This window comes from Cloeon dipterum, chromosome 4, assembly GCF_949628265.1.
Source record: "Cloeon dipterum chromosome 4, ieCloDipt1.1, whole genome shotgun sequence".
Classification (NCBI taxonomy): Eukaryota; Metazoa; Arthropoda; class Insecta; order Ephemeroptera; family Baetidae; genus Cloeon; species Cloeon dipterum.
Window position 1 is genome coordinate 27446969 of NC_088789.1, and position 24644 is coordinate 27471612.

Genomic DNA, 24644 nt, shown 5'->3' on the forward strand with positions numbered 1-24644 from the left:
GTGTTCTCCTTGTGAAATTGTTGGGCAGAGATTTTTTCTGACTGTACTTTCCTATCGGCAATAAATTTTAACATTAAATTATTTGCACTTCCGTACCATATACGCTGAACAGTTAGTACACAACAAAGGACGGGTCTGCAATAAAACTTCTTAACCAATCTCAATTAAAAACTTTACGATTATTTTTCTCATTCAAAGTCAAAGATAAACAATGAGATGCATCTGGTTTCGGAGCCAGCACGCAGCACGTGCGGTCTTTATAATGTCACGGTTGGGCAGGGTTAAATTTAGGAATAAAAGAGAAATGCTTGGTACAAAATAAAATATATTTTAGACTAATTAGCATATTTACGAAACATTATTCTGTGAGTATCTTACTATTTCTATAATGCTTAAAGCCGGTCTTAAAAAGTAAAAGAGGCGAAAGCAACACTGAATGAGGGCACAAAAAGCAAAAATTAAGGTGGGCGTCTGACAACAGAAATCACTCTCGCTGGTCGCTTTATGCACATTTCCGGTTTTTGCCAATGAATGGTGTGTAACAGCTACTCTTGTGTGTTTGAAAATTGTAAAATAGCAACACGCATTGCACGATGATTAAGTTCAGACACGATATTATGCTGTGTGTGTGTGTGTGTGGTATGTGTACTCAACAATTTGATGCAGCTATTATAAATCGCTCTCCAGTTAGACATCAATAAATTAAAGTTAGAGCTACTCAAAATCAATGCCACGAACGAACTTTGTCTCTTCATTTTTAATCATGTTTCTCATCAATTACATAAAACATAGACAACATCTCTTGATTAATTTAGACAGAATGGCAGCAGTTGCAACAAAAAAATCAAAACCTATCATTAACGGTGTGGAAAGGAAGAGAACTGAAGAAAGAAGGTGTCTACAAAGTAAATAATTGTCCGCTCTGTCGCGACCGACATTTGAAGGTCCGTCAAAAGCAATAAAAATATTTTTTGTTTGTTAATTGGTTAAAAAAAGGAAATTAAAATAGAATTTCAGAATAAAATGAGAAGGATCATCCCTCTTCATAGAAAACAGAAAACAAAATGATAAAAGATAATGGTAGTTGGGAATCTTGATCAGATTTCTTTCTCTATCACAACAAAATCAAAATTCAATCGCAAATTATTATCTTCACACTATGGTACACATTCGGTTTATCTTAAAGAGTTGCAAAGTGAACATCGATCTAATAGTTTTTACACTTGCTTAAAATGAATACACAACATGAACTATTTATCCAACGTTATTATGTTTTTGTGTGTGCTTCAAATTTTAAAACCTCTACTCCAATCTAGTGTACAAATTAAATAACAATAATTACTTTTAATACCAAGATCATCGTTTTGAGAGGGCAAAAATGTGTCAACATCAAATATCCAATCTGCACGCATTAAAAGACTTTTGCTGCTGCTGAGATGTATAAATATATATGTATATTATGTACTACGCAAGTGACGAATATGAACTACTTCTGGGTTACTTTCGATATTTACAATTGATGCGAAGGGTGGTTTATAGCCTGTTGCACAGATTAGGTTAAAGAGAGTGGGAGAGAGAGAGAGAGAGAGAGAGAGAGAGAGAGAATCAAGAGCTATCTTTTTCAATCGTGAATATATAGAAGATCGAGGGCAAATGATGTGAAACCCTAAACTATTCTTCGTCGCATGACACTTTTAAAGCAAACGATATGAATCAGTCATGTTTCGATCATTTCATTAAATCCAAAAGGCACTTTTATCGACGTCAACTCTGCTACGCTTCGACTCGCTCTGAAACTTTGTAAATAAAAAGGAACAAATTACTGAAGATCTGATGAGAGTTGGCAGTAAGCAAACACGCGCGACTAATGACGGGCAAAACGCTCCCGAACAATCAAATTTCTAGCTACCAAAATTTGTATGACTCGCAAATACGGCTGGACGTAGCCAATTGAGATCATTTACAAGAATACGATTAGAAAAAAATGTTCCAGAGAAAGCGTCATGTCGGTTTCCAGTAGGGCAGCAGAGTTCTGAACAAGTGCTAGACAGTGTTTTCAATGCGGAACCAAACATCATTTTTCTTCTAATATTTAGGGACCGATCACTTGCATGGACAGTCGGCCGTGTCAAAAAATGCTCTCCTAATCGATCTAGTGAAAACAATACAGAACTCAAACTGAGATGCATCAGGTAGTTGCGAATTACTGGTCACTTTTTGCTTCTGTGTAGAGAGGAAAAGAAATGTATGTGCAGAGAACGTTTCCCCACCAGGAAACAAAGTGCTATGTATTCACACACAAGTATTCAACACTTTTAAGTACAAGGTGATATGGCAATCAAGATATGGCCAAAAATGTACGATTTTGTCATCTTCCTGTCAATGAAACGGCAAAGCAGGTTTGCACTTTCAAGTTGAATACGAAAACTTGTCAAGATGGGAGACACACTAGGCGTTGTAGCGCGTAGAACTCAAATTGTTGTTTCAAGTATAAAACGCAACACGTACAAAATGAACTTTTCATCTGCTGAGCCAGAACAATGGAGAGGCCGAACAAACTCAATAAAATCCTCTTCGAGCTGCCGAGGTTGGCATATTTGATAATTTTGTTTTGCCCTGAAGGTATTTTATATTTGACTTAGCAAGAGATCAAGTAATAATCATTCAATAATTATTATGTTTTGCGGCATCTGAGGTCTGGGGCAGTCACTAGGCACTGTAGTGGCTGGCTGGTGTGGCGGCTGGCTAATCTTGGACCAACCTGTAAATGTGGTGCTGGGCTCCATGCTCAGAGGTCGACACTTCAAACACGTACGCTATACATAGTAAGGTCTCTTGGGTTTCGTAGTTTGTGACAACCTGCAACACAAAAAGCACAGCACAATTTAAGACTAGAAAATTAGCATAAAATGGATATGATAAACAAAACCCAGATTCCATTCACCGATGCTTGTATATCATTTCAGCATTTGATTACAATCTTGAATACAAATTGTATTTCTTGCAAGGTTAAAGTAGAGCGTTACAGGCTAACAGTTTAGAACATTTTGCATTGTTCAGGATTCCGTATTTTCCCCACCTGGTTTTAACCGGCCCACGATTTTTCTAGACTAAAAAAATACCCACTAATTTAACCAAGACTTCGATATTTACAGCATAAAAAAATGTGGGGAAAAATTGTGTGTTAGGCTGATTTTTAAAGGAAAAAATGCTGCCTTTTTGCGCATTGCAAAATTGGTGAGCCCTGAGGTATGAGTTTCTTTTTTTCTTTAAATTGAGTAATTAGCAAATCTGAAAAAACCCTTAAACCAAAATAAAACCCAGGTGGATTGGACAAAATGTAAAAAACCTGGTTTTCTTAACCCTGGCATAGTTGACCAAATCAAGTAGTTCTATTGAGTTTATTGATTGTGAAATAAAGCAACAGTTTATCTCTGCAACGTGCAATAATGAAATCGGAACATAGGTAAAGTTGAATTTCAGATTTCCAAAAATTTCTCGAAAAAATTAACGATTTATTCGCTTGGATTCAATCCATCTCGTCAGGATATAATTTGGTGTGCGAATTTAGAGTAAAAAACTTCCGAACTGGTGAAAAATCGTGATTTTACAGTAGGGAGACAATGCTTGACTACCATTTAAACTTTTGAGCAGGTTTTGTTACAAATTTAAAAGACAATTTAGGAAATATTCAGCTCAAAACTCATTTTAGATAGTATTTCTAATAAAATTATAAAAGGATTTAACTTCATTTCAGTCTAACTAACTAATTTCAAATTATAATTGCAGAATAATTTGATTTTGAAATTGCTAAAGTAAAAAAAGCCATTTCAAGTTGACTGCAACAAGCAGAAAACAAAGTAAGCCAGAGAAATATAAAGTTCAGAGTTTTCCTTTTCTTCAGTTAGATTATGTAAAGTTTAAGTTTGAGATAATGTAGTAAGCCAAAACATTTACCTGAAGAATAGTGAAGTTTTCAAGCACACTATTCATCATGTACTTTTCGGGCAGGTGTTTGAGCTTGTGGATGAAGTTGATCATGTACTCGCACATTGGCGATCTTGGGATGCGATACACGAAGCGTCCATTCTCAAACCTGGCGTACTCCTTCTCCACCTTTTCCACGACTTGTTTGCTGAACGAGCACACTTTGGTGGAGCACGCTATTGTCATGTTCTCATTGCTTTCGTATCTGTTGAAGAGTTGTGTTAAGTTCAAGAACGGCAAAGGGCGACGATGACTTACTGGCTTGATACTCCGTAAAAAGCTGCTGCTTCATCTTGGATGTTGGAGTTCAGGTCAGCCCAGAATTTCACCAGGAAGAAAGCGTTAGTGGGGCCTTTCTCGTAGAGCTCTTTCAAGCCGCCCTTCTTTTCAGGGAACTTATCGTAGATTTGCCGAACGTCTATCGCTTCTAGCAGGGGATCATTGTAACTGACCGTTCCTCCGATGTGTACAAACAAGTGTTTGTGATACTGAAATGCCAATTTGAATAAAATTAGAATTCAGCAAAATAGAATAATTAGAGATTCGTTTAAAAGCAAGCAAGAGGCTACTGATGCTAAACTCAAGGAAAAGATATTTGGAAAATTCTAAACAAATAGTGTCCTCTTTTCCATAATTAATTTAGACCTTTCTTAATAGAGATTTTTATTACTGTGTCTTGATCTTGTTGCTGCTCCATAAAAGCTGAGAACTCAATGAGGCGCAGTTTCTGCGTCGCGATGGCACGACCCTCCCAGGGCGGCGATGTGTGCACCTGCCCTTGCGAGGATAAGAGACCAATGTCCGAGACCCCCGAGGCGGCCTTTCCAGGCCCGCTAACTCCGTAGACGGACTGCGTGAACGGCTTGACACTGCGGAGAAAAATGGTTCAGTTTTATGTGTGTTTTGGCTCGTGGGAATACTCACTCTTGAGAGGTGCCGGGCTGGAGACCAGGCTGCCAAAACTATAACAGATATTAATGACTGAAATAAAAACCCACCTAACTACCACCAGGGAATTTAACACGCGGTGAGAGAAGACGTGCATCAATATCATGCTACGAATGAGCCGTATTTAGCCCGTTCATTATGCAACAATTGCCTACTTTGGTTCGGCCAGGGCATATTTTTTTTAAATTTTTTGCTAATGAGCGGTTGCGACAGGATAAAAATTCGAGTTTGAAATTTTTCGTGGGTACTCAATCAGTTTGAAAGGGTAATACAGAGTTCCAAGGCCTCGTTAAGCGCACAAAAAGCTCGATCGGCGGCGCTGTAAAATTGTCGGGCGTGTTGCATACATAGTTTACAAACCAGTTTAATTCCTGCAACTAGGATTCTGGGAATTCACTTTGAGATTTTACACCACGAGCCGACTCGGTGAGCAATTTACTTTGCCTGCTAACGCCGCTTTCCAACAGCGTCGCCGCGTGTTTTTCAGATGTGAAATTTTAAGGAATGCAAGAATTGAAATTCTTATTCATATCAAGAAGAAAATCTCCTTTGCATTCCTCTGCTGGTTTCATTCTTGAGGGAAAGCAGGAATTTTTATACCTGTCATACCACCTGAAATTGCCAACCGACCAACCAACTCTTTGAACGCAAAAACTCGCTAAGCAGTCTCTCTCTCTCTCTCTCTCTCTCATTCTCTCTCTCTCTCTCGCTCTTAATTGTAATTACGAATTGTCTCAAAGAGCAAAGGAGTGCTTTGTCATGAAAACTCACTACCTTGAGCTTGGCTTGAATTTCACGTAGTTTTCGCCTCGCGAGAACTTGGATGTGCGAGCTGACTTGTTTTCTTGTGCGCGTCTTTCCTGTCCGTAATTTGATGTACCGGGCGATCAGCTCATTGCGTCCTGAAAACATAGAGGGCAAAACGGGTAAAATCAAAATGCATAATATTCATTTTTATTGACACACTACGGAAGGGAACGTGTTTAGTGCTCTGTGCACGGCAATAACTCTTATTGTTCGCGTGTGACGTGCGTTTATTGTGGTTTTTGCGAAATTTCCCACGCGCTGGAAAAACGCAGGGCGTGTGGCACACCAACAATTTCCCGGCTAGCTTGTTATTCGAATTGGGCAGCAAGCGTGACACTCTGGCATACCGAAGCAGAGGATTTTTGATTTTTCAAAATTGATAAAGCGTTTCCTGCTGACAATGATGAATGTTGATGTGCGCCAACCGACTAGGAAAGAGTTTTTAAAAGCAGGATGTCCACTAAATTTCAAAACACTGACGGCATGACTTTCCTGAAAATGGGACAGTGTTTCCAGGAGCGTGTTTTGATCGCGAGAGCGCTTTGCAATTTGATGAACTTGAAAGAATAATTTGTTGACGCTTCAAATATGAACAAATAGACGTTAACAGAATTATCAGCGAAAAGAATGTAAATCCAGCGTTCAAAATTACCCCACGTTACTTGAAATCAAGATATATAAGCTTGTCACAATGTACTTGCCCTTTATATAAGTGGAAAAGAATGTTTTCTCGGTACTTTGAAAGCAAACCAAAGTTTTCCGGTCCTCGACCTAAATTTCTTGTGACGCATCGCGACGTGGAGCAGTCAATTTGTGCGGGGGCAGACGCGAGGAATGCCAAATTTTCTGGGCATTCGCGGAAAAGTGGGTGGGAGAATGGAATGAGGGCGAATTTGCGAGTTAATAGAAGGTAGCAGCGTGTTTCCTTTAATATTTTTCGGCATTTAGATTGGCTGCTGGCGAGTGGGTGGGTGGGTGGTAGGGTGGGAAGGCCGACGAGGGTTGGCGTGAGTGCATCAACCCCCCCGCGCGCACATGATGTGTATATCAAGGGGCTGCTTGCTGCTGGCTGGCTTGCTTGCTTGCATGCGAGCTGCCTCTGTATCCGCGCGCTCTGCTCTTTGCTCCCTCTCGCTCACCCCACCCCTCGCTAATTGCACATTCTTTGCATTGTTTCCTTTGATAGCGCAGGCAGGCAGCACGGTCCCGAACGAACCAGAAGTCGACTTTACAGGGGCTTTGTTTGTAGCAAAGGGCGTTCAATTATTCCAGCCGCTGCGTGTGTGTGTGTTGGTTGTCAGCTCCAGCGAGCGTACAGGTTGCCTAGAGAGATGTTATTTGCGCCAAGCAGACGACGACCCACCCGCCCGGCTTTTGATAAAATTATATCAATGGGAAGCCCGACGCTCTCGGCCTGACACGATAATCGAACGCGCCGCATTATCGAGCAGATTTGCATCTCTGGCTAAATTTGTTTGCTCGCACTTCATTATCGTGCAGTACGGAATTTTCTGTCAAACTGATTTGCTGATTGACAGAAAAATCCAGACCAATGACTATTACCGCATACATATAAATCCGATAACGAATTTCTTCTTCGTAATCGTTAAAAAGTTCTTCAAGCCTTTTTAATTTCACTCACTTATTCATGCACAAATAATGACACACGTTCTGATTAAAATATGATAAACTTGGTCGCACCCTTCGAATGTGTTTTAAGTTTCACTACTTGGGTGTGGTGATTATTTTATTTTGCTTGTATTCTTAAGAGATCAAGTATGGAGTGTTTATTTGAGATTTGTAAATAAATAATATGCATCAAGGTGAGAAATTCTACTGATGCACAAGTTTTCCAATCTAAATTAGTGACACATAACGATGAAGGTCATTTTTGTTTATTAGCGAATGTTTTACTAAATAATACGTCACTTTTGTTATCTGCAAAGGTGACACTGGACTGCAGAAATTGTCACTCACCATACATCTTTCCCTCGTCAGACAGGATGATCTTGCGGCGACCACAGGGAGGGTAGATGGCCAGAGCTTCTTGGAAGCTCTGCTCAATGTCTGGACTCCAAACACCCTCTGCGTCCGATGCGGACATATCCTTGTCATCCTGCAATAAATATTGGTTAAAATTTGGATAAATATTTCAGTTCCAAACAAAAAAATACGCTTTCGTAAGTCGCGTTCAAAGAAATATCAAATGGGCGCCTTTAAAAACGTTTTTTCTTGATAAAGGACAATTAATTTCAACAAATAAATGCACTTTTCGTGTAGGATGGTTTAGTGTTAGGGAATTGTAAAAGACAAACATGTACTCACATCGCTGAGATCACCCACGTCCAGTTTTGACTCCGAACCCGAGCCATTAGTGTCGGCTGGGGGTCCGGAGCTCGACGGTGTCCACGGTGACGAAATTTTGCCGGTTAGCACCTAAACACTCCTGGAACACACAAGGAAACTCGTGAATCAAACGCTTTCATTGCACATAACATTTAAATTTATTGATTCGGCTCGGCCGCTTGAAACTATAAACGCGCGCGTTAACTCTAACTCGTTCTAGAAGCTAGAAGATCCTATCTGCTGCGTGGTTGCCCGATAATGGTTTTCTCAGCTCCTTCTGTTTCATTTCATAATAGAAAACTGCTAGATAGAGATAGAGCGAGAGAGAGAGAGAGAGAGAGAGAGAGAGAAAGAGCTTCTGTTCGGCGCTTGTTGCTGCTGCACCACACGATTGGATAATTTTCTCGCGGTTAACAAGTTTTAAATTCTCGGTTATCAACACTCTCCTCTCTATCACTCGGAAATATTATAAATATAAAACTGACAAAATCACGGTAAAAGAGCACTGAACAGGCTGAATTTGTTCAGTGTTTGGAAAATAAAAATCTGATTGATCAATTTAAGAAAACGAGCCGTAATTACGGTTTGCCTTTTTAATGAAAGGAAACAGAACTTAATTGATTCCAAGAGCAAAGGGGGTGTTTATCCAAATTCGCGGTTTGTAGCCATGCGTACTTTATTTAATACGCGTTTGGCATCGCGCGTTAATGGTCCGCAATCACGCAAGCGGCAAAAAGCTACTCAAAATTCAGATTGTCCGCGCGGCGGGAGAGATAAAATTGGCCTCGATTCAATTCTCTTTACGGTCCGGCGTGTTTAGGATTTGTAATCCATCGAAAGAGTGTGCGTTCACTTGCAATTACCACTCTCTCACGCAGCGGAAAAGAGGAGGATAAGAAGAGCGAGTCCAGCTCGCATGCATGATAAATTTACCGAGTCTCACAGGCGGTTAGTCAGTCGCCGCCGGTGTATAAATAGTCAGGGTGTATCGACTTTTTTTCCCATGGGGATGCTACTACACTACACACTCTGCATCAAGTGTGTGTGAGAGAGAGGGAAAAGGCCCAGAGCGTCTCTCGTTCGCTCTCAGGTCAGACCTGAGCCAGGTGCGGTTTGGCAACGGCGCGACGCTCAGGTACAAGGTCACGTGGGCGTCGCTAAGTCGACCCATCACTTGCTCGACTCGGGGAACACAAGAAAGAAGAGTTGTTGGTTGCGCGAGAGGTTAGGGGAGTTGCTGCTGGCTGGCCGCCTTGTTTCTTATTATTCTTTTCTAAATTCAACTCCGCTGCTCGCTCTCCTCGCCGTGTGTGTGTGTGCGTGTGTGATTTGTTTGGATGATTTTCCCGCTTATCATGGTGCTGTTCGTTGCATGGGTCCAGATTCGGGAAAAAAAATCCTGACACGTGTGCCCGACAGGGTGGGGTCCGGGTTTATTCCTTGCCTCCTCCTGTGAGTAGGTTTTTTTTCGAGATCGACGATAACAAAATATCAGGAAAATATATTCCGACCAACCTGTCACGGTAACTACAAGAAGAGAGAGAGAGTCACCACGCGATATAGAATTTTAAATTGTATACGAACAAGAAACTGTTATTCCTGGATTTTAAATAAATGCGAGCAATTAGTCAGTTTGCCTGATGATTTCATTCGCTCGGCAACCCTTCTCCCTCCACTCGAGATGGAAACAAAGACCTGATGACCCCGAGCGAGGTGTTGCTGGTTACATATTTATTTATAAATCCACTGCAATTATGTATGAATCATGCCGCTCCAGGTAAACACAAACACAGCACGCAACCGTTTAAACAATGGCAACAAGTGCGAGGAGACCAAAAGATGGGTAATGGCTCTCCAAGAGAAAACGGGAACAGGGATTTTGGTGGCGAAAGATTTGTACAGGTTCCACGAAGCAGAAACGCACGACCGCAGAAAGGAGGAAAGAAGCGACTGATTTTCTACATTTATTTATTAATCACGCTGCATGAGTCAAGTTTGCGGCGACGCTCGCTAGTTCGTTCGTTCGTCATAGTCGGTCTCAAGCGCCGCATATATTAATTGTTTATTCCGCGTGTGATATGCCAAATCGCCGGATTAATAACGAACGCGCGAACGAGGTAAGGAGCGTGGGAAACGCCGCGTGTATAAACAAAACTAAAAAGGAGCTACTTTGGTGCGATAATTACACGACACTCTTAACCTGCCGGGTAATTTTAGAGGCCATTTGCTCTTCTCCTGACGTGCACACTGCGCACACACACACCGAAACGGAATAAATCTTTCGGGAAAACGCCCAGCGCCTCTCGCTCGCTAATTAATATTACCCACTCGCCTCAAAGTACACGAGCAAGGATCACGCCAGTCAAGTTTCATTAACAACGAAACTCTTCATGTACGGAACACTCGAACGAGTTTAATTTGTCACAACACGTCGCACGAAAGACGAAAGTGATTATTAGTTAGATTTATCCGTGAGATATTTGAGCCATCACTCCGTTTGAAATTGGACCAATAGTGTTCATCTCAGATTTTGCCTGCAGCACATAGCAAAAGCATGCGTTGACGAATATCTAGCGTTTCAATCAAAGTCCTCACAATGAGGGGGGGCGAGTGACCCTTCAAATGGCTCAAGCACTCGATACAGTTGACTCAAAGGTCTGACTATATAACAGCGGGGAGAGTCAGAGATCGAGAGCTGTCGATCTAGGTGGCTGAATGGAGGAACGCGCAGCCATTGCCTGTTCAAAAGCAATGCTTGAAAATTACATTTTCATCTCCAGACTCAGATCAATGTGCCAAGCGCATTTTTTATTCCTCTCCCAAAAGTTGGATATACGAGTCTACAACTTAAGTCGCAGTTAGTAATGCGACTAAGTGCCCTTTTCGTGAATGGAAAGAATGAGGCAGTAACAGCAGGCGACAGTGGAGACATCTGCGAGAGCAGTGAAGCACACGCAGTTCGAGCGGTCAGCGGTCACTCGACTAAATCACGCCATCTCATTAGCCAAGAGCAAGCACGCACTGTTTAGAAGCAAGAGATGTGCGCATGCTATTGGCCAATGAGTTGGCACGATTGGGTCACGTGACTGCTACTCTGCTCTCAGGTGTCTCTACTGTCGCCTGCTGTTGCGAAAAGGGCACATTTCGAACGTAAATTTCTCGGTTGCATTACAGTCTGCGGTCATGGTTCCAACTAATCTCGTAGATCAACTCGGCAACTCGCGCGCTTTTGTTTGACACCAAATACGGCGCGGGTGGTTTCAGTAATTCAAACACAGGGCCACAAGCGAAAACTCGTATAACATGGGGTAAGATAGGACCAAAAAGATGCGCACGGGCGCAGTCTTACGCCTCTCTAATCTCATCATGCGTAAAAAAGATGGAGCCCTTTAGGGCAATTTCAATTTTCCCGCGCTAATGGAGTGGATCAGGTAGCTGTGGTTCAGACGGAACTAATCGGGGCCCAGTGGCACGAGGAAATTGAGCTTGTGCGGCCGGTTGACAAGTAGTAGCGCCGTCTCATCACGCATCAGACAACCGGCCATCAAGAACGTCGCGCCGAAAGACGCGCGCGTCGATTAGTCGTGCACCTGGATAAGGCGACGAGCGAGCAGCTTCCAAATGAAAAATCGCCACGCACGAGTTCCGAGAAAGATGCATTTACTCCGCAGCATTACGAGGCTCACTTCAAGAAAAGCGTGTGCCTGGACTTTGCGGCACAAGAAGTAGCCATTCATCCGACCAGAGCACCAAATTTCAAAGGGGAGACTTGTTGAAAATGTGTCAATGTTTTGGTGTCTGAATTTCTTCAAGGAGAATTTCGTCACTCAATCGATTTATTTCCATCTCTGAACAATTACTTTTTAGAACGGGCGCATGTTGCAAGCGTCTCGTGCACTTTCAGACCGTTTAATTGACACCAAACTCAAAAGAAGTGAGCGTCAAAGATAATATCGGACACAACTTACCGCCCAAGGCGGTCCCGTGCAGCGCGAATTGAAAAATCATTTCCAAGTGGCGCGTCCGCTGACTCCGCTGGCCGCTTTGCCAGCTAAAAAAAGATACTCGTCTGCAAGCTGGTGGTCCTGGTCCAGCCGCAGCAGGGCAAACAAGACGAAGAAGTAATGTATCTATTGTGGCGAAAATAATTATGCGACCACGCGTGGTTCGAGGCTGTGAATGGCGGGCTTTAATTTGAAATATTAATGCTCCACCGTGTGTACGTTCAATGACGTCACGAGAGAGCACAGAGTGACTCACTCGGCGGCGCGGTTCGCAAACTCCGACAACAGGTTTTTGTCTGCCGGCTTGGACCAATCAAGCGGTGGAGCCAGTTTTATCAAGCCAGTGTACATAATATACATGTAATGTGTGAGTGTACATACACTGCACAGCAAGGCTCTCTAGGCTACTAGCGTCCCTCTCGCTGCTTAGTTAGCGCGCACACACACAATAAAACGATTTCTTTCTTTCTTTCTGCTCGCTGGTTGCGCCCAAAAGTGACTACTTTCCCGCCGCGGATGAATTACGACGTGAATCGGAACCGACCGGCCATTAACCGCCAGCATAATCATTTTACGGCTACCCCGCGGAGACACGTCAATAGATAATCACTCGAACCCACGAAAACAAATTAAGATTAAAACGCCAAGAGTAATAAACTGAAGTGAAAAATGTACTGAGATCGATAGTCACTAACATGCACAAATTCACCATTATTTTATGGACTGAAATCAACAGAATATCGTTAAAGCGTCACAGGGAATAAATTTTGCAAAATGAATTTGTGCCAGACTTTGATGTGAATAAAGAAAGCGGCGGAGTACTTTTTCAAGAGGTCTAATTGAATACAAGATTTATGAGCGAAGAAAATTCTTACTCATCACAAAACATCCCACAATTTATAGGAAAATATCTCCCACATCAACCCCTTTTTTTAGTTAAATCAATCGGTTTGTGAAATCTTACCTCCAGAGCAGAATAAGTAAATATATATTCTGTGAAAAATATTTTCCAGGCGAGTATTCAATAGCCAGGTTTCAATAGAATGTGTTTCAGAGTGGCACAATTTTTGTGATTTTTGGACGGCAGCAAAGTGTTAGCTGCGGACAAATAATTTTGGGCTCAGAACGACGAACGACGGGGACCGCACGCATATATGTGAAAATTTTAAATCAAAAGTCTCTGAAATGTTTTGACAGCCGGAAACAGAAAATGTATGCTCTTAAGTGCGTCAGCAGCGAGGCAAAAAGGCACGGCAAAATAGAGCGAGAACTGGCAATTTTCACTTGCTTTTACAACATCAATTTTTTTCTGTGCAGCTTGCGTATTTGCAGTGACGACCGGTATTGCTCAACAGCACACGGAACACCTGCATTAAAACGCCATACAAGCTGAAAGCAAAACGCAGAGCCAATGACATGAACTCTTTGTTGATTGTTGAATTTTATCAGGACGTTTAAAACATTCGACTGCCCCAGATAACAAAATATTTTTCATCAACTTGTATTATTTGCACAATGATTCCAATATTCCACACGCTATCCCGCTAGGGGGCAGATATTTTTTAGAATCACATTCAACAAGTGGCTGCGAATAGGTCCGCAGGCGAATTTGTTTCACACGGCAGCTGCACGATCAAAATCCATTCATACAAGTTTTGATATCTCTCTGGTGCCTGCAAATTGATTTCCTCTGAGAGCGGCGTTAAAACCTAAAAGCTTTCCATTGGCGGTCGTAAAAAGAGCGGGTTTTCAGGCTCCTTCATAGCACAAAACGCTAGACAAAGAACGCGCATTCGTGACCGCGAAAATTGGACTAGGCGAAATAAAAAATAATCATTTCGCATCGGAGTTTGTTTTCTAAACAGCAATCATGATGTTATGGGAAAAGAAAATAATGAACTTGAGAGTATCCAGAAGCACAACGTATTAATATCCGGCTCATTGACATTCTGACATTTTGCACATTTCTAAGAATTGAAAAAAATATAGCGTTTATGGAAATGAGCGCGCAAGATAAAAAGTATCGACGGGAAAATAGAACCAACGGGGATCTAATTATAATTGAAAATCAAGTCAATGGCGAGTGAAAAGGCGGCCTCTTGTTCCTCTCCGCGGGGCAAAATTACAAGTCTGCCGCGGCGTTTTTTTTTTTGTTTCGCTCGCGGCGACCATAACTTCTCTGCCGCCGCCGCTGCGTGCATCATTTCACGGAGCCGAGCGAGAGGAGAGGCGAGACGCGCGGAGATCTAGGCAACGCCGAATTAAGGTTCTACCTGGAACAGGTTTTGGCTCGCTCTTCTTCTCCAGGGCCCTCGAGGCTCCACTCGTCTGCCCGCTGAGGAGCCCTACCGTCTCCCCCTCCCCCCTCTGATCGCGCCGCTGGCCGCCTCGACCGTTTCCTGCAAGCGCTAGCCCTGGCGGCAGGAAGATGGTGTGAAAGATGAAGGAAAAAACCGACCAGCAGCAACCTGGGAGAAGACGCGGCAGCATGCACTACTATACTTCGCCAGCAGCGAGATGAAAAAGCAAAAAGCAGGTGCACTCGGCATATAATGGAAACAATCATCGTTCGCTTCTTCGCTCTTTCGATCTTTTCAGCCTGCCCGCGCTTTACTTACTCGCCAAACATGTCACCCTTTGACTGCTCTCAGCGTCGTATCAGTCTAACAATGCCGAATTACTTGAATACCAGCTCGATGAAAAGCTTATTGATGCAGTCCTAGGAAATGTTGACCGAAATAGGGGATAAATGGAATTTTACTTTTTCAGTTACAATTCAATGAAATTATTGCTGCGCTTGATGCGCTGGAAAATCCATTCCAAGAGCTTAAAACGGAAGCAATCCCTTTCAAGATCGCTTCCCGAGCCTATCAATAGTTGCGCCGAAATGGAATGGAAGTATATTGACCATTTTGTAGTTTCCTGCTGACGAAACGACGCTAAAAGACTATGTTGTATACTCTTGCAACAGGAGCTAGTATGTTTCTTGGTACAGAACACGAAATTTTGTTTCATTAAAACGTCCGCGGCAACATGCGCATGGTATATCACTTTACGTAAGCAAGGCCCACAAGGAAAATGGGCTGCGTATGAAAAACGTGAGTGGAAAAGGGCAGAGTGTCAAGACTTTTAAACCTATAGAGACCTTAAACAGAGATAAGCGCTCTCAGAAAAGTCACCGAACGCATATTTCCTCTGTTAAATGCCTTTGTTCTGCCACCATTGCGCGTGCAACCGATTGTTTAGTGTCTACTTGCAGTTGGTTTATCGATTTATAATCGCAAAAACACATTCGATGTTCATTTAAACCGATTTAACTGCGGGTGAAAACACCCAAATCAGAGCCTTTGCTGCTGTCTCTAATTTAGATGTTTTCACTCGCAGCAAAATCTATTCAAATCAACTTGTACTTTGATTGTAAATCGATTAAACAATTCGTAAGTTAAAAGTACACACCGATCGGAAGCAGAACAAAGGCATTTAACATTGGAAAATGCGTTAGGTGACTTCTTTTAGCACGCTTATCTCTCGTTAAAGTTTCTAGAAAAAACGTTTGTAGCAACAGTGTGCATTTCATCAATATTAATCTCAATATAGGGTTATGTTTTTGAGACTCACACTTCTCAAATGTCAAAATTGGGAAAGTTAAAATATATTATTTACGAATGGTTAGAAATTCGATGGCCTCTTTTAAATTCCAATGGTGAGTAAATACTCAGTCATTTTTCTGTTGACAAATACATCAATTTCTGTTAAGTCAATATTTTTTTAGCAACAAGCTCACGTTTCAAAATCTTACCAACAATAATATTATTGCGCGTCATGTCTTTTACAAAAATAACAAAGGCAGGAAAACGACCCCTATATTTTTCTAAGAAACAATAATATATCATAAATCTCCTTTTGTCAAAGCGTGTCAGAAGCCTTGGAATTTAAGGAATTTTTTTCAAACGGAGTTGCAAGGTGTCTGTCCAATTAAGAAAGCAGCAGGGTGCATTTTTTGAGAAAAGGTCATTTTTTAAAATTGATACACCCAGGCAGGGAAGCCACCTTTTGTTCACTCTTTCTGAAACCACCTGGGTCGAAGAGTTGGTCAATGAAGCACGCTCACTTCCCAGAATACATTACGGGGATCAGGCACGGGGGCTTACACGTTTCGCAGGCATTGACACGATGCGGAGCAACCTTTAAAAATCCGAGAGGAAGATCAATATAAGCTAGGAAGGCTTTTGTAATTGTGCAGCTCAAGGGTCTCTGACTTCTCGGCGTGGCGAAAAGCCTTCGCTTGCATTTTCGCAGCGTAAAAGAAGAAAAATCCTGCGACGGAATCAGCACTTATTATTATTTGCTCTTGCGACACAATCAAGAAAAAAAATGCATGCATCGCACTCGCAATGCACTTCTTATTTTTATATCCGCGTACATTTCAGAAAAGCAGGGGCAAATTGCCGTCGCTTCAATTATCTCTTTTCCGCCCTAACAAGTGTCCGCTCGTTAATTCGGCTAATTATAACTTGGCACTGGGCGCGGGAAATCCCGCGTCACCCCTTCTTCCTTGAGCAGCGCTTGCCTTTGCTCGGATAAATTTAGATGGCCTTTTAAAATCTTCCAGGCTACTGCTGCTGCTACTGGAGATTTGCCGCTGCGAACTGCGAAATTCAAAATAAACAGTCTCGCTTTTGCATGCAATTTCAACCGCGAGCGACGCGTCTGCCGCAAGAAGCCGAGCTGCTTTGTGATCTAATAATGGCTTAACAGTTTTCTTCCATTTTCATTTTTCGTTTGTTTATTTTTATGCAATAGGATTGTTTGAGGATAAAAATCTGATTTTATTTACCTGAACTGTTTGGAATTATTTATTGTTTATTTTGAGTTAATTAATCAGGGGTTTCGATTTAACCTTGCCGCGTAACAGTGGCGATGTCCGTTTTCGCGGTTCTCACGCACGACCACACAAAATTTGCATGCATCGCGCGGGCATTGATTAACAGAATGAATTTCTCCTCTGTCGCAGGCATAAAAAATAATATTGTAAATATTTTCCTCATGACTATTCCTCTCATCGCACTCAGCGGTTTCCTGTGTGTGTGTGTCAGTCAGGTGAATCAACTCTGGCGAGAGCGCTGAATTGAGAATAAGAAGCCGCGCGCGTCTCGTCGTTGAAAAGCAGTAATTTATTTTGGGTAAGCGATTTTGTGCCCGCGTCCTCAATTTAAGTCCACCTTGTCTCTATTTTTCTTTCCCGTCTGTGCCCAACGCACAGCACACGCCGCGCGGCCGCCGCGCAAAAGCAATAAACCTACTTCGCCTCGTACTTTTCGGGAGACAACACTTCAGAAGAGACAACATTTTGAAATCGACGGACTTTTCGATTTTTACGGTGCCGGCGCACTTGGTTGCCGTGTTGCGAAATTTCCCAATCGAATAACATTCGAGGCTCTTTTAAAATGAAAATTTAATCAGTATCAATCAAGCAAATGGAATTTTGAAAACACAGGGTGCGCTTCCAGGTGTGTTATAGGTCAAGAACAATAATGGAAAAAGTCAGGAACAAAACGTGAAGTTAGTCAACTATTGCGTACATAACATGCCTCTTCGAAATCAGCTATACACACATGTCATGTTATTTCAGCCCTCTCGGCAGGGAGGGAAAAGGAAATATTACGCCAGGCAAGTGATGACTCATCTAAAAGGTATGCGTTCAAAATTTGTGCTCCTTTGCAGGTAACAATATAAACGGGTGGGTGACAGCGCAATGAATGAGTGTCCAGTAAAATTCGTGGGAAAAATCTATATGTGCGGTACGGAAGTTTATGAAAGAATTCGGATATAGTTCGGTAGACGTGCTCTAGGGAATATTCTGGCATTATTGTTGACAAAATAAACTGTTAGAATCGCACAGTACTAAGATTCTTACTCGATTTACTCCAAAGATAAATATTTTCTTGAGTTATCAACAAGATTTTATTAATTAATTAATATAAAAGGGCAGGGAAAAAGTCTTGGCATCCAGCAATGCCGCTACTGAGGCTCAATAAATCAGATAATTATAACAATAGAAGCAACTTCAAGTGCATCTTTGAGGAATTCACAATCGTTAATGATCGAACTCAAGGCTCCAATTAAAGGCGAAATAATCTGAATAATCGATCTGCCGTTTTTCAGGGTCACACGTGCAGTTGTCCCGTGCGCGCGCCGAGTACAATTGTACGCGACACAAAAAAAATCAGCACGATGATGCGGGGCTCGCAAAAACAAATGCAGGAAGCGGCGGAATGGGTAAATCGAAGAGCCAGCAGCAGCGGCGGCGGCAGCGGCGATCTTGAATTGTAAAAGAGTGCAAGAGTCCCGTTGGCCGATAGCGCGCCGGCAGTTTTATCCGCGCGCCAGATGGAGTGAATAAATTTGAATCATATGCACTCGGCCGCGGCAGTAAAAGTGTCACGGGGTTCATTTGCGGCCGCTCTGCGCTCCAATATTGTTGTTGTAGCGATTATTTCACGCGTCCAATGACCACGCTCGACTTGTTTATCGCTTTTAATATGGAAAGTGAATTTGTCTCCGCTTTATTTTGTATGCTCGTGTGAATTACTGCAGCCAACAGCAGCAGCAGCGTCGCGTTTAAAATTCATACCTCACTCACTCAGCAAGAGCGCACTGCTCCGGAAAAGCGAGCGTATTGCACGTATGAATTATATTCTTTGACACTTGTTGCTATCTCAAAGTGGCACGGGGGTTTCCCAGCAAACTTACCGTTAAGTTCAACAACTTTTAGGGGATAGGGGATGGCTGCACGTTGTCCGAAAATAATTTGTCTAGTGAAATTGAACCTTAATAGCCTTAGAAGTGGTAAAAAAATGCCAGAATTAGACGACCAGGCAAACGCAATCAAATTTGGAGACGGGGAAATCACTGTCAGAGGATTTCTTGAAAACCCACTGAGCAACACATTTAATCCATCGAGGGCAGCCATCAGAAATGGAGCCAAAGAAGGCCATCAAGAGACCAGCAGGACCAGCTTTACACTAAGATCTGTATTTGCAGATTTGAGAAAGACATGCCCGACAACTCCGCTTGAGTAATGTGATTTTAATCAATTATAAGTTGAAACGACCGATTATTGTTGCGCGACCCCACTCAGATTTTCTCCTCTTTCGGTTATCTCTCCATACTAACTGTTTCGTAATGCAGTAGCGAAAAATTCTTTTCGGACAACTTACGCACTGCCCTTTAAGGATAGCTCCACGAGATACTCTTAAAAAATAATTCAGTGACCATTTTCCAGGGCCCAGGGCGTCTTTTTCAAGTTCACCGGCCAACTTCCATTCCACGAAAAGACCAGTAGCGGGCAATGTGTCCAGTTTAGACCCGGAGGAGGTCCATTATCATTTTGACACAATAAAAACATCGCGTTCGGGCGGCAGCCAGCCGGTTTGATACATAATAAAATCGGCGATATTTTACATCCCTGTTATTAGTTATCAAGGCGAAAGAGAGTGAGTGCGCGCGCGTGTGTGAGTGTGTGGGTTCATTTCGAGCGTCGAATAAAACACGAAAGACGCGGTAGCCGGCAAAGAGCGGCGGCGGCCTGCGAGGAAGATCTCTTTATTCCTCTCGGTGCTGGAGCAACGAGAGCAAGCGGAGAAAAACGGCCTCGGGCGAGACAGGTTTTTTACTCGGCCAGCAGACAAGTCACCGCGGCGCATCGCACTAGGCACCAGCCAGCAAGCTTTTCTAAAACGCGCTCACTGCCACCAGCAGAAGCAAACGAGAGAAAAGAAGAGCCTCCCAACTCCCAAGCCGTGACCAGTAGCTTTATTTGTTTTCATTACCGAGTGCGAGAGAGAGAGAGAGAGAGAGATCCAACGCATAATAAAATCGAATCAGGCCCGGCTGATTTGCTGTGCGCGGATGACACCTCTCGTATTTATAAAGAGAGTGAAAGAGTCAGTTAGTCAGTCGAGTGAGCTGCTGGGTGGATAATTTTAAAAATAGCCCGCAGCCAGCCCTGCCTATTTCTCTCTGCTCTCAGCCAGCCTCGCTCGCTCGCTCCAAGCTTTGTCGGCCTCGCAGTCAAAATCAACACAATAGCCCCACGAGCAGACGTAATTCTAAAACAAAACGCCTTTTCCACGCCGGTTCACGGCCACGATTGCAATTTCTAATTGTAAGCTAGACTTTGCAGGGAACCTCTTCTGCTTGTCAATTTGAGAGGTTTTGCGAGATGTTGCGTAATCATGGATCATGGTGAATTTTGAACGTTATTAAAAAAAATCAAATAAAAATTATTTATTCTGGCCGCGTGGGGGTTTTCAAATAAATACTCGGGTTTTAATAGCCCGACGTGGAGGTGATCAAGCCGTCAATAAAATCCGCGTTGAATTTACACTTTCCGGCCGCCGTGCAATCTGATGAGAGCAAGTCCCCACGCGTAAACACGGCAATTAAATCCGATGGAACGACTTTTTTCCTCGACCCATTAATAACAACTAATTTTTCAGTTGAATGCAAATGCTCTGGTCAGAGGGAAGAGGCTAGCTGCGTTAGTTTCTTGTCCTTTCACTGAGTAATATTACAATAAGCGAGCAACAACAACTATATAGCCTTTCTAATTCTAATATGCGCGAGCGGTGTTAATTTCTGAGCATAAAGCGCACACCAGACGCGATGATTGCAAAAGCGGCTGGATGGAGCAGTTGAATCAAATTGCGCGCAATACTTCTCACTAGATTGAGCAGTGTGTGCAATTAGTTTTTTTTTAATATTTTTCGCGGAATCAGGGTAGCAACAAATTATTGTGAATCAGCAGCTTTCATACCGATGTGAATTTAATAGCAAAAGGAAGTCAGGCCGCTCGGTAGCAATATTGTGGATGATTTATCACCAGAAATCACTTCTAGAAAAAAAAAATGCAAAAGTGATTCATGGAAATTCCCGCATTTCACCTCTTATGCTTTGGGCGGCAGTGAATATACAAGCAGGAATTCAGAGGAATACAGCAATTTTTTAAACTCCGGATGCGGGCAATATGATTTTTCACGTGATTACAAACTGAATATAATTAAAAAAAAATTGAAACTTCAGCCCACAAAATGCTAGAAATCTTTACAGATAATTATGATATTAAAACAGTTTGGAACTGATCGCACATTTTTCGCTAACTCAACACTTGCTGATCTGATAATGATTGAATTGATGGTTTTGAATCTTGAATATTCCCAGGGTTCCAAAAAACCCGGGTTTTTGACATTTTGCCCGACCCACCTGGGTTTTATTGGGGGGTAATGTGTTTTTTTTTTGGGTTTTTTCTGGGTTTTTTCCAATTTGCTATTCACTGCATTTTTTCAAGAAACGAAGAAATTTAATCCTCATGCCCCGGGACTTGCCAATTATTCATTGTGCAAAAATGCAGCACTTGGGTTTTTTAGCCTGGTTAACCCGATAAAACCCGGGTGGGTTTTATCCGGGTGGGGAAAATTCGGAACCCTGAATATTCCATAAATTCAATGCAATTCGAACTTTTAAATTGACAAAGAGGAAAGAGGCGAGAAAAAAATTGACGTTGTTTCCCTCCTGATTAGAAAATATCTGCGATTAAAATTAGCCATATAAGGTGATCCTCTCTTTTGCGATTAAGTTGTCGCTGTAAAAATCAAGTGAGAGTATCGGTCAAATTTAAGCACGAGCACCCATCGTGGTTCGGCAGTTAAGCGATAATTTAAGAGGCTCAGCAAAACGATTAAGTTCATTGATAACGATCAATTTCGCAGAAAATTGATTTATCATAATTTAAAATAATTTTCCTAGGTTCTAAAATCTTAAATGAAATTTGAATTTAGTTGCTAAGGCGGTGTTTGAGGTACAACCTTTTAGTTTTCCGAAATGACGAGTCGCCAGTTGCTTATCCGCATTGTAAACAAAATTCTTTCAGCTGAAGACGCTTATTAGAGGCAATCGCTAAGTGTCATCGTATCGGATCACTGAATCTGCGCCGCTCTTTTTTTTCCTCCTCCAGTCTGCGATTACACGCGACGAGTCACACTGCTGCCGCTGTGGCTGTTCAATGAATCCATAAAAATCGGCAACACATGCCGCTGCTGCCAATGCCAAAAAGGAAGGCAAAATATGAAAATAATAAAAAAAAAAAAGAGCGCGCGGGTTGGTGATCGTTGCGCAGCGGCACCTGTTCTGTTGGGCGGCTGATCCGTGCTAGAAAATTCGGGGGCAACAAATCGGTGCGGGGCCGCGGGCGGTCAAGAAAGAAAACGGGTAGCACCGCATGAAACTAATGTGAGTTTCAGCCTTCCGATTCATAAATATACACGCCGAGGCATCGCATGTGTGGAATAGAGAGAGAGTAATAAACAAATCCACCTGTGTGCGTGCTGCCTTTTTGCTCTTGTTGTCATATTTGCATTTTACAGCAGCGCCATTCAATCTTTTCCGTCCGCGCTTCGCTTGAATTATTCATCTCAGGCGAAAAATCGTTCGTTATGAAAAAAAAAACACAGTCTGTCTCCGTGTATATGCATGTTTTTCGAAGCTGCGTTTCGATCCGATGATGCGCGAGAAGCCGGTGGACCAATATGAATTGCTAATTGCGCACGCCCTGGGTGTTTGTTGCTCATTTGCCTTTTCATCTCGTGTTTTGTGCGTGCTGATCATCAAGACTGCTGGCCTTTGAGATTGCATCCTGTTTTCAGCTCAAGAGCAAATTGTTTAACCAGCCTTTGCACGTAAGTAGTTTATTTTTAAAATCTATTTTTATTCCACGCTAGTTCCGCTTTAATTTATAAAAATAATATCTCGATCAGCATTGAAATTATTTCAAGAAATTCAAATTTTTTCTTAACTCGTCGCAAATGATTTTTAAGTCTCGTTTATTTTTCTGTGCTGCTATCAGACAGAAGCGAGCTAAATCTTTATCAGCTCACCATTGACATTCTCAACTCTTTAGTCTCGCAGAATGCAGTGCGAGCGGCAGTCTAGCATTAAAGCGCTAATTGAAATCCAGGCAAACGCCTAGCGAAACATAATATTAGGCGCGAATCGATTCGCCTCGAAAGCAGCAGATAAAGAAAGGACCGATTTCACGCGTAAGTGCGCGGCGCCGATATTCAGAGGCACGCAAGCAAACGCACTCGCCGGATCAGGCCTCTCTAAATAACGCCGACTTCGTCTCTCGATCGCGTTTATATATTTATTTTATTCGCGACCGACGCAATGTTTGCAACTCGCCGGGCCGATAAGATAGCCTCGCTTAGCGCGGCCGGCGAAATTAATTAACTAAAATAATAATTATCTTGTACGGTCGCCTGCGGAAAGAGGGAAGCGTGAATACGAGAACAAGATAGGATAGATCTCAATTTTCAGAAATGATCGCCAATTTATACTATTGTGGTTAAAAAAAAACCGGGAAAATATAAAGCAACATAAAATTATTGATTATTTTAAATTCAAGAAAATTAAAATTGATTTAAAAATATATCAGACCTATAAAATCAGTCAGCACATCGGAAAATTAAATTATTTTAGAAAGCAAGTACCCCGTTAATTGACGGCCGATCGAAATTTTAAATTTAATCCACCAAATAATTTCAAAATATTTACTCGGAAAATTTTTAGCAGTGAAAACCCGGGCAAACAGCTCTGTTAGAAGTGCACCTGACACGCGGTCGGCGGGAAAAGCCGAAATTTCGAGCAGAATGAGAAAGAAATGCGGCTCAGTACGCGCAAGGCACATACATACCGCGAGAGCGGCACACGATTTGTACGACGTAAAAGTTGGGACGGAGCGGCCGCTTTCGGGGGCGGCTGGGCTCGCCAGCGGCCGCCACCGCCTCGAGAGGCAGGTTAGGCGCGCGGCGGACGCGGCGGCCGATTCGGCCAAGCCGTCGCGTCGAATGGGGAACGGCAAACACGACAAGTATGTGAGGTATTGTAGGTATTGGGTAGCACATTGCCGAGGCATTTGGCCGATTTGGCCGCCGTCCGCGGGCGGGCGACAGCCGAGGCCACTCAAAGTGGCCGTCTTTACTTACCGCTGACGAAATGCGCTACCTGGGCAGCCGATTTCCGCAGTTAGCACGAATTTTCGGGCGATATTTCGACGAGCGACTCTTCGTTAGGAATGCCAGGAATGGCACAAGAATTCTGACAACGCATCCAACGACTGCGCACTCGGTCACCGCACACTCCGATGCACAACTGCCACCATTTTTCGCTCCACCGACTCACTCCTTTCGCGCCATCTCTCGCTCGCTTCCAACACCAATGATGCTGCGTTCGGCGCTTGAACCGATTCTACAAATAATTTCCGCAAATTTCTAAAACAGCAACAAATTCCCCACCTTGAAAAAATGATAAAATTCTTATCTATGTGTACAGTTTGAATCATACATCATACAATCTAAATTTTGTAATTTATAAAGCTAGCTATTGAAGCAATTTTGATTAACTCATCAAGCATTGCAATGTTTATGACATAATATTTATGGTCGCTATGTGCACATGCCAGCTCTAAAATATGATGTAATTTAAAAAATGTTTGAT

General features: G+C 42.6%; 1 protein-coding gene across 2 annotated transcripts; it reads right to left on the minus strand.

The window, feature by feature from the left end:
* Positions 1 to 307: 307 nt before the first annotated feature.
* On the minus strand, positions 308 to 24293 carry scalloped (TEA domain transcription factor 1 homolog scalloped). 2 transcript variants are annotated; one of them, XM_065491941.1, is made up of 9 exons: positions 24134 to 24293; positions 8068 to 8188; positions 7720 to 7858; positions 5710 to 5837; positions 4912 to 4940; positions 4658 to 4856; positions 4246 to 4475; positions 3958 to 4192; positions 308 to 2859 (listed from the first exon to the last, which is right to left on the minus strand). In XM_065491941.1, exons 3-9 carry the CDS (start codon positions 7844 to 7846, stop codon positions 2746 to 2748), a joined length of 1062 nt encoding a protein of 353 aa, XP_065348013.1. In that variant the 5' UTR covers positions 7847 to 7858; positions 8068 to 8188; positions 24134 to 24293; the 3' UTR covers positions 308 to 2745. The 2 variants fall into 2 exon arrangements, with proteins under 2 accessions (XP_065348013.1, XP_065348012.1); XM_065491940.1 differs by having other exon boundaries at positions 4912 to 4949.
* Between the last annotated feature and the right edge of the window lie 351 nt (positions 24294 to 24644).

Bases quoted from the DNA above. Each gene is read 5' to 3' on its own strand.
- scalloped (XM_065491940.1), bottom strand. From the start codon at position 7,846: ATGTCCGCATCGGACGCAGAGGGTGTTTGGAGTCCAGACATTGAGCAG. The intron at 5,838-7,719 runs GTGAGTGACAAT...CTATGTTTTCAG, and splicing joins TGACGAGGGAAAGATGTATG to GACGCAATGAGCTGATCGCC. The intron at 4,476-4,657 runs GTAATAAAAATC...TTGGCATTTCAG, and splicing joins AGCAACAAGATCAAGACACA to TATCACAAACACTTGTTTGT.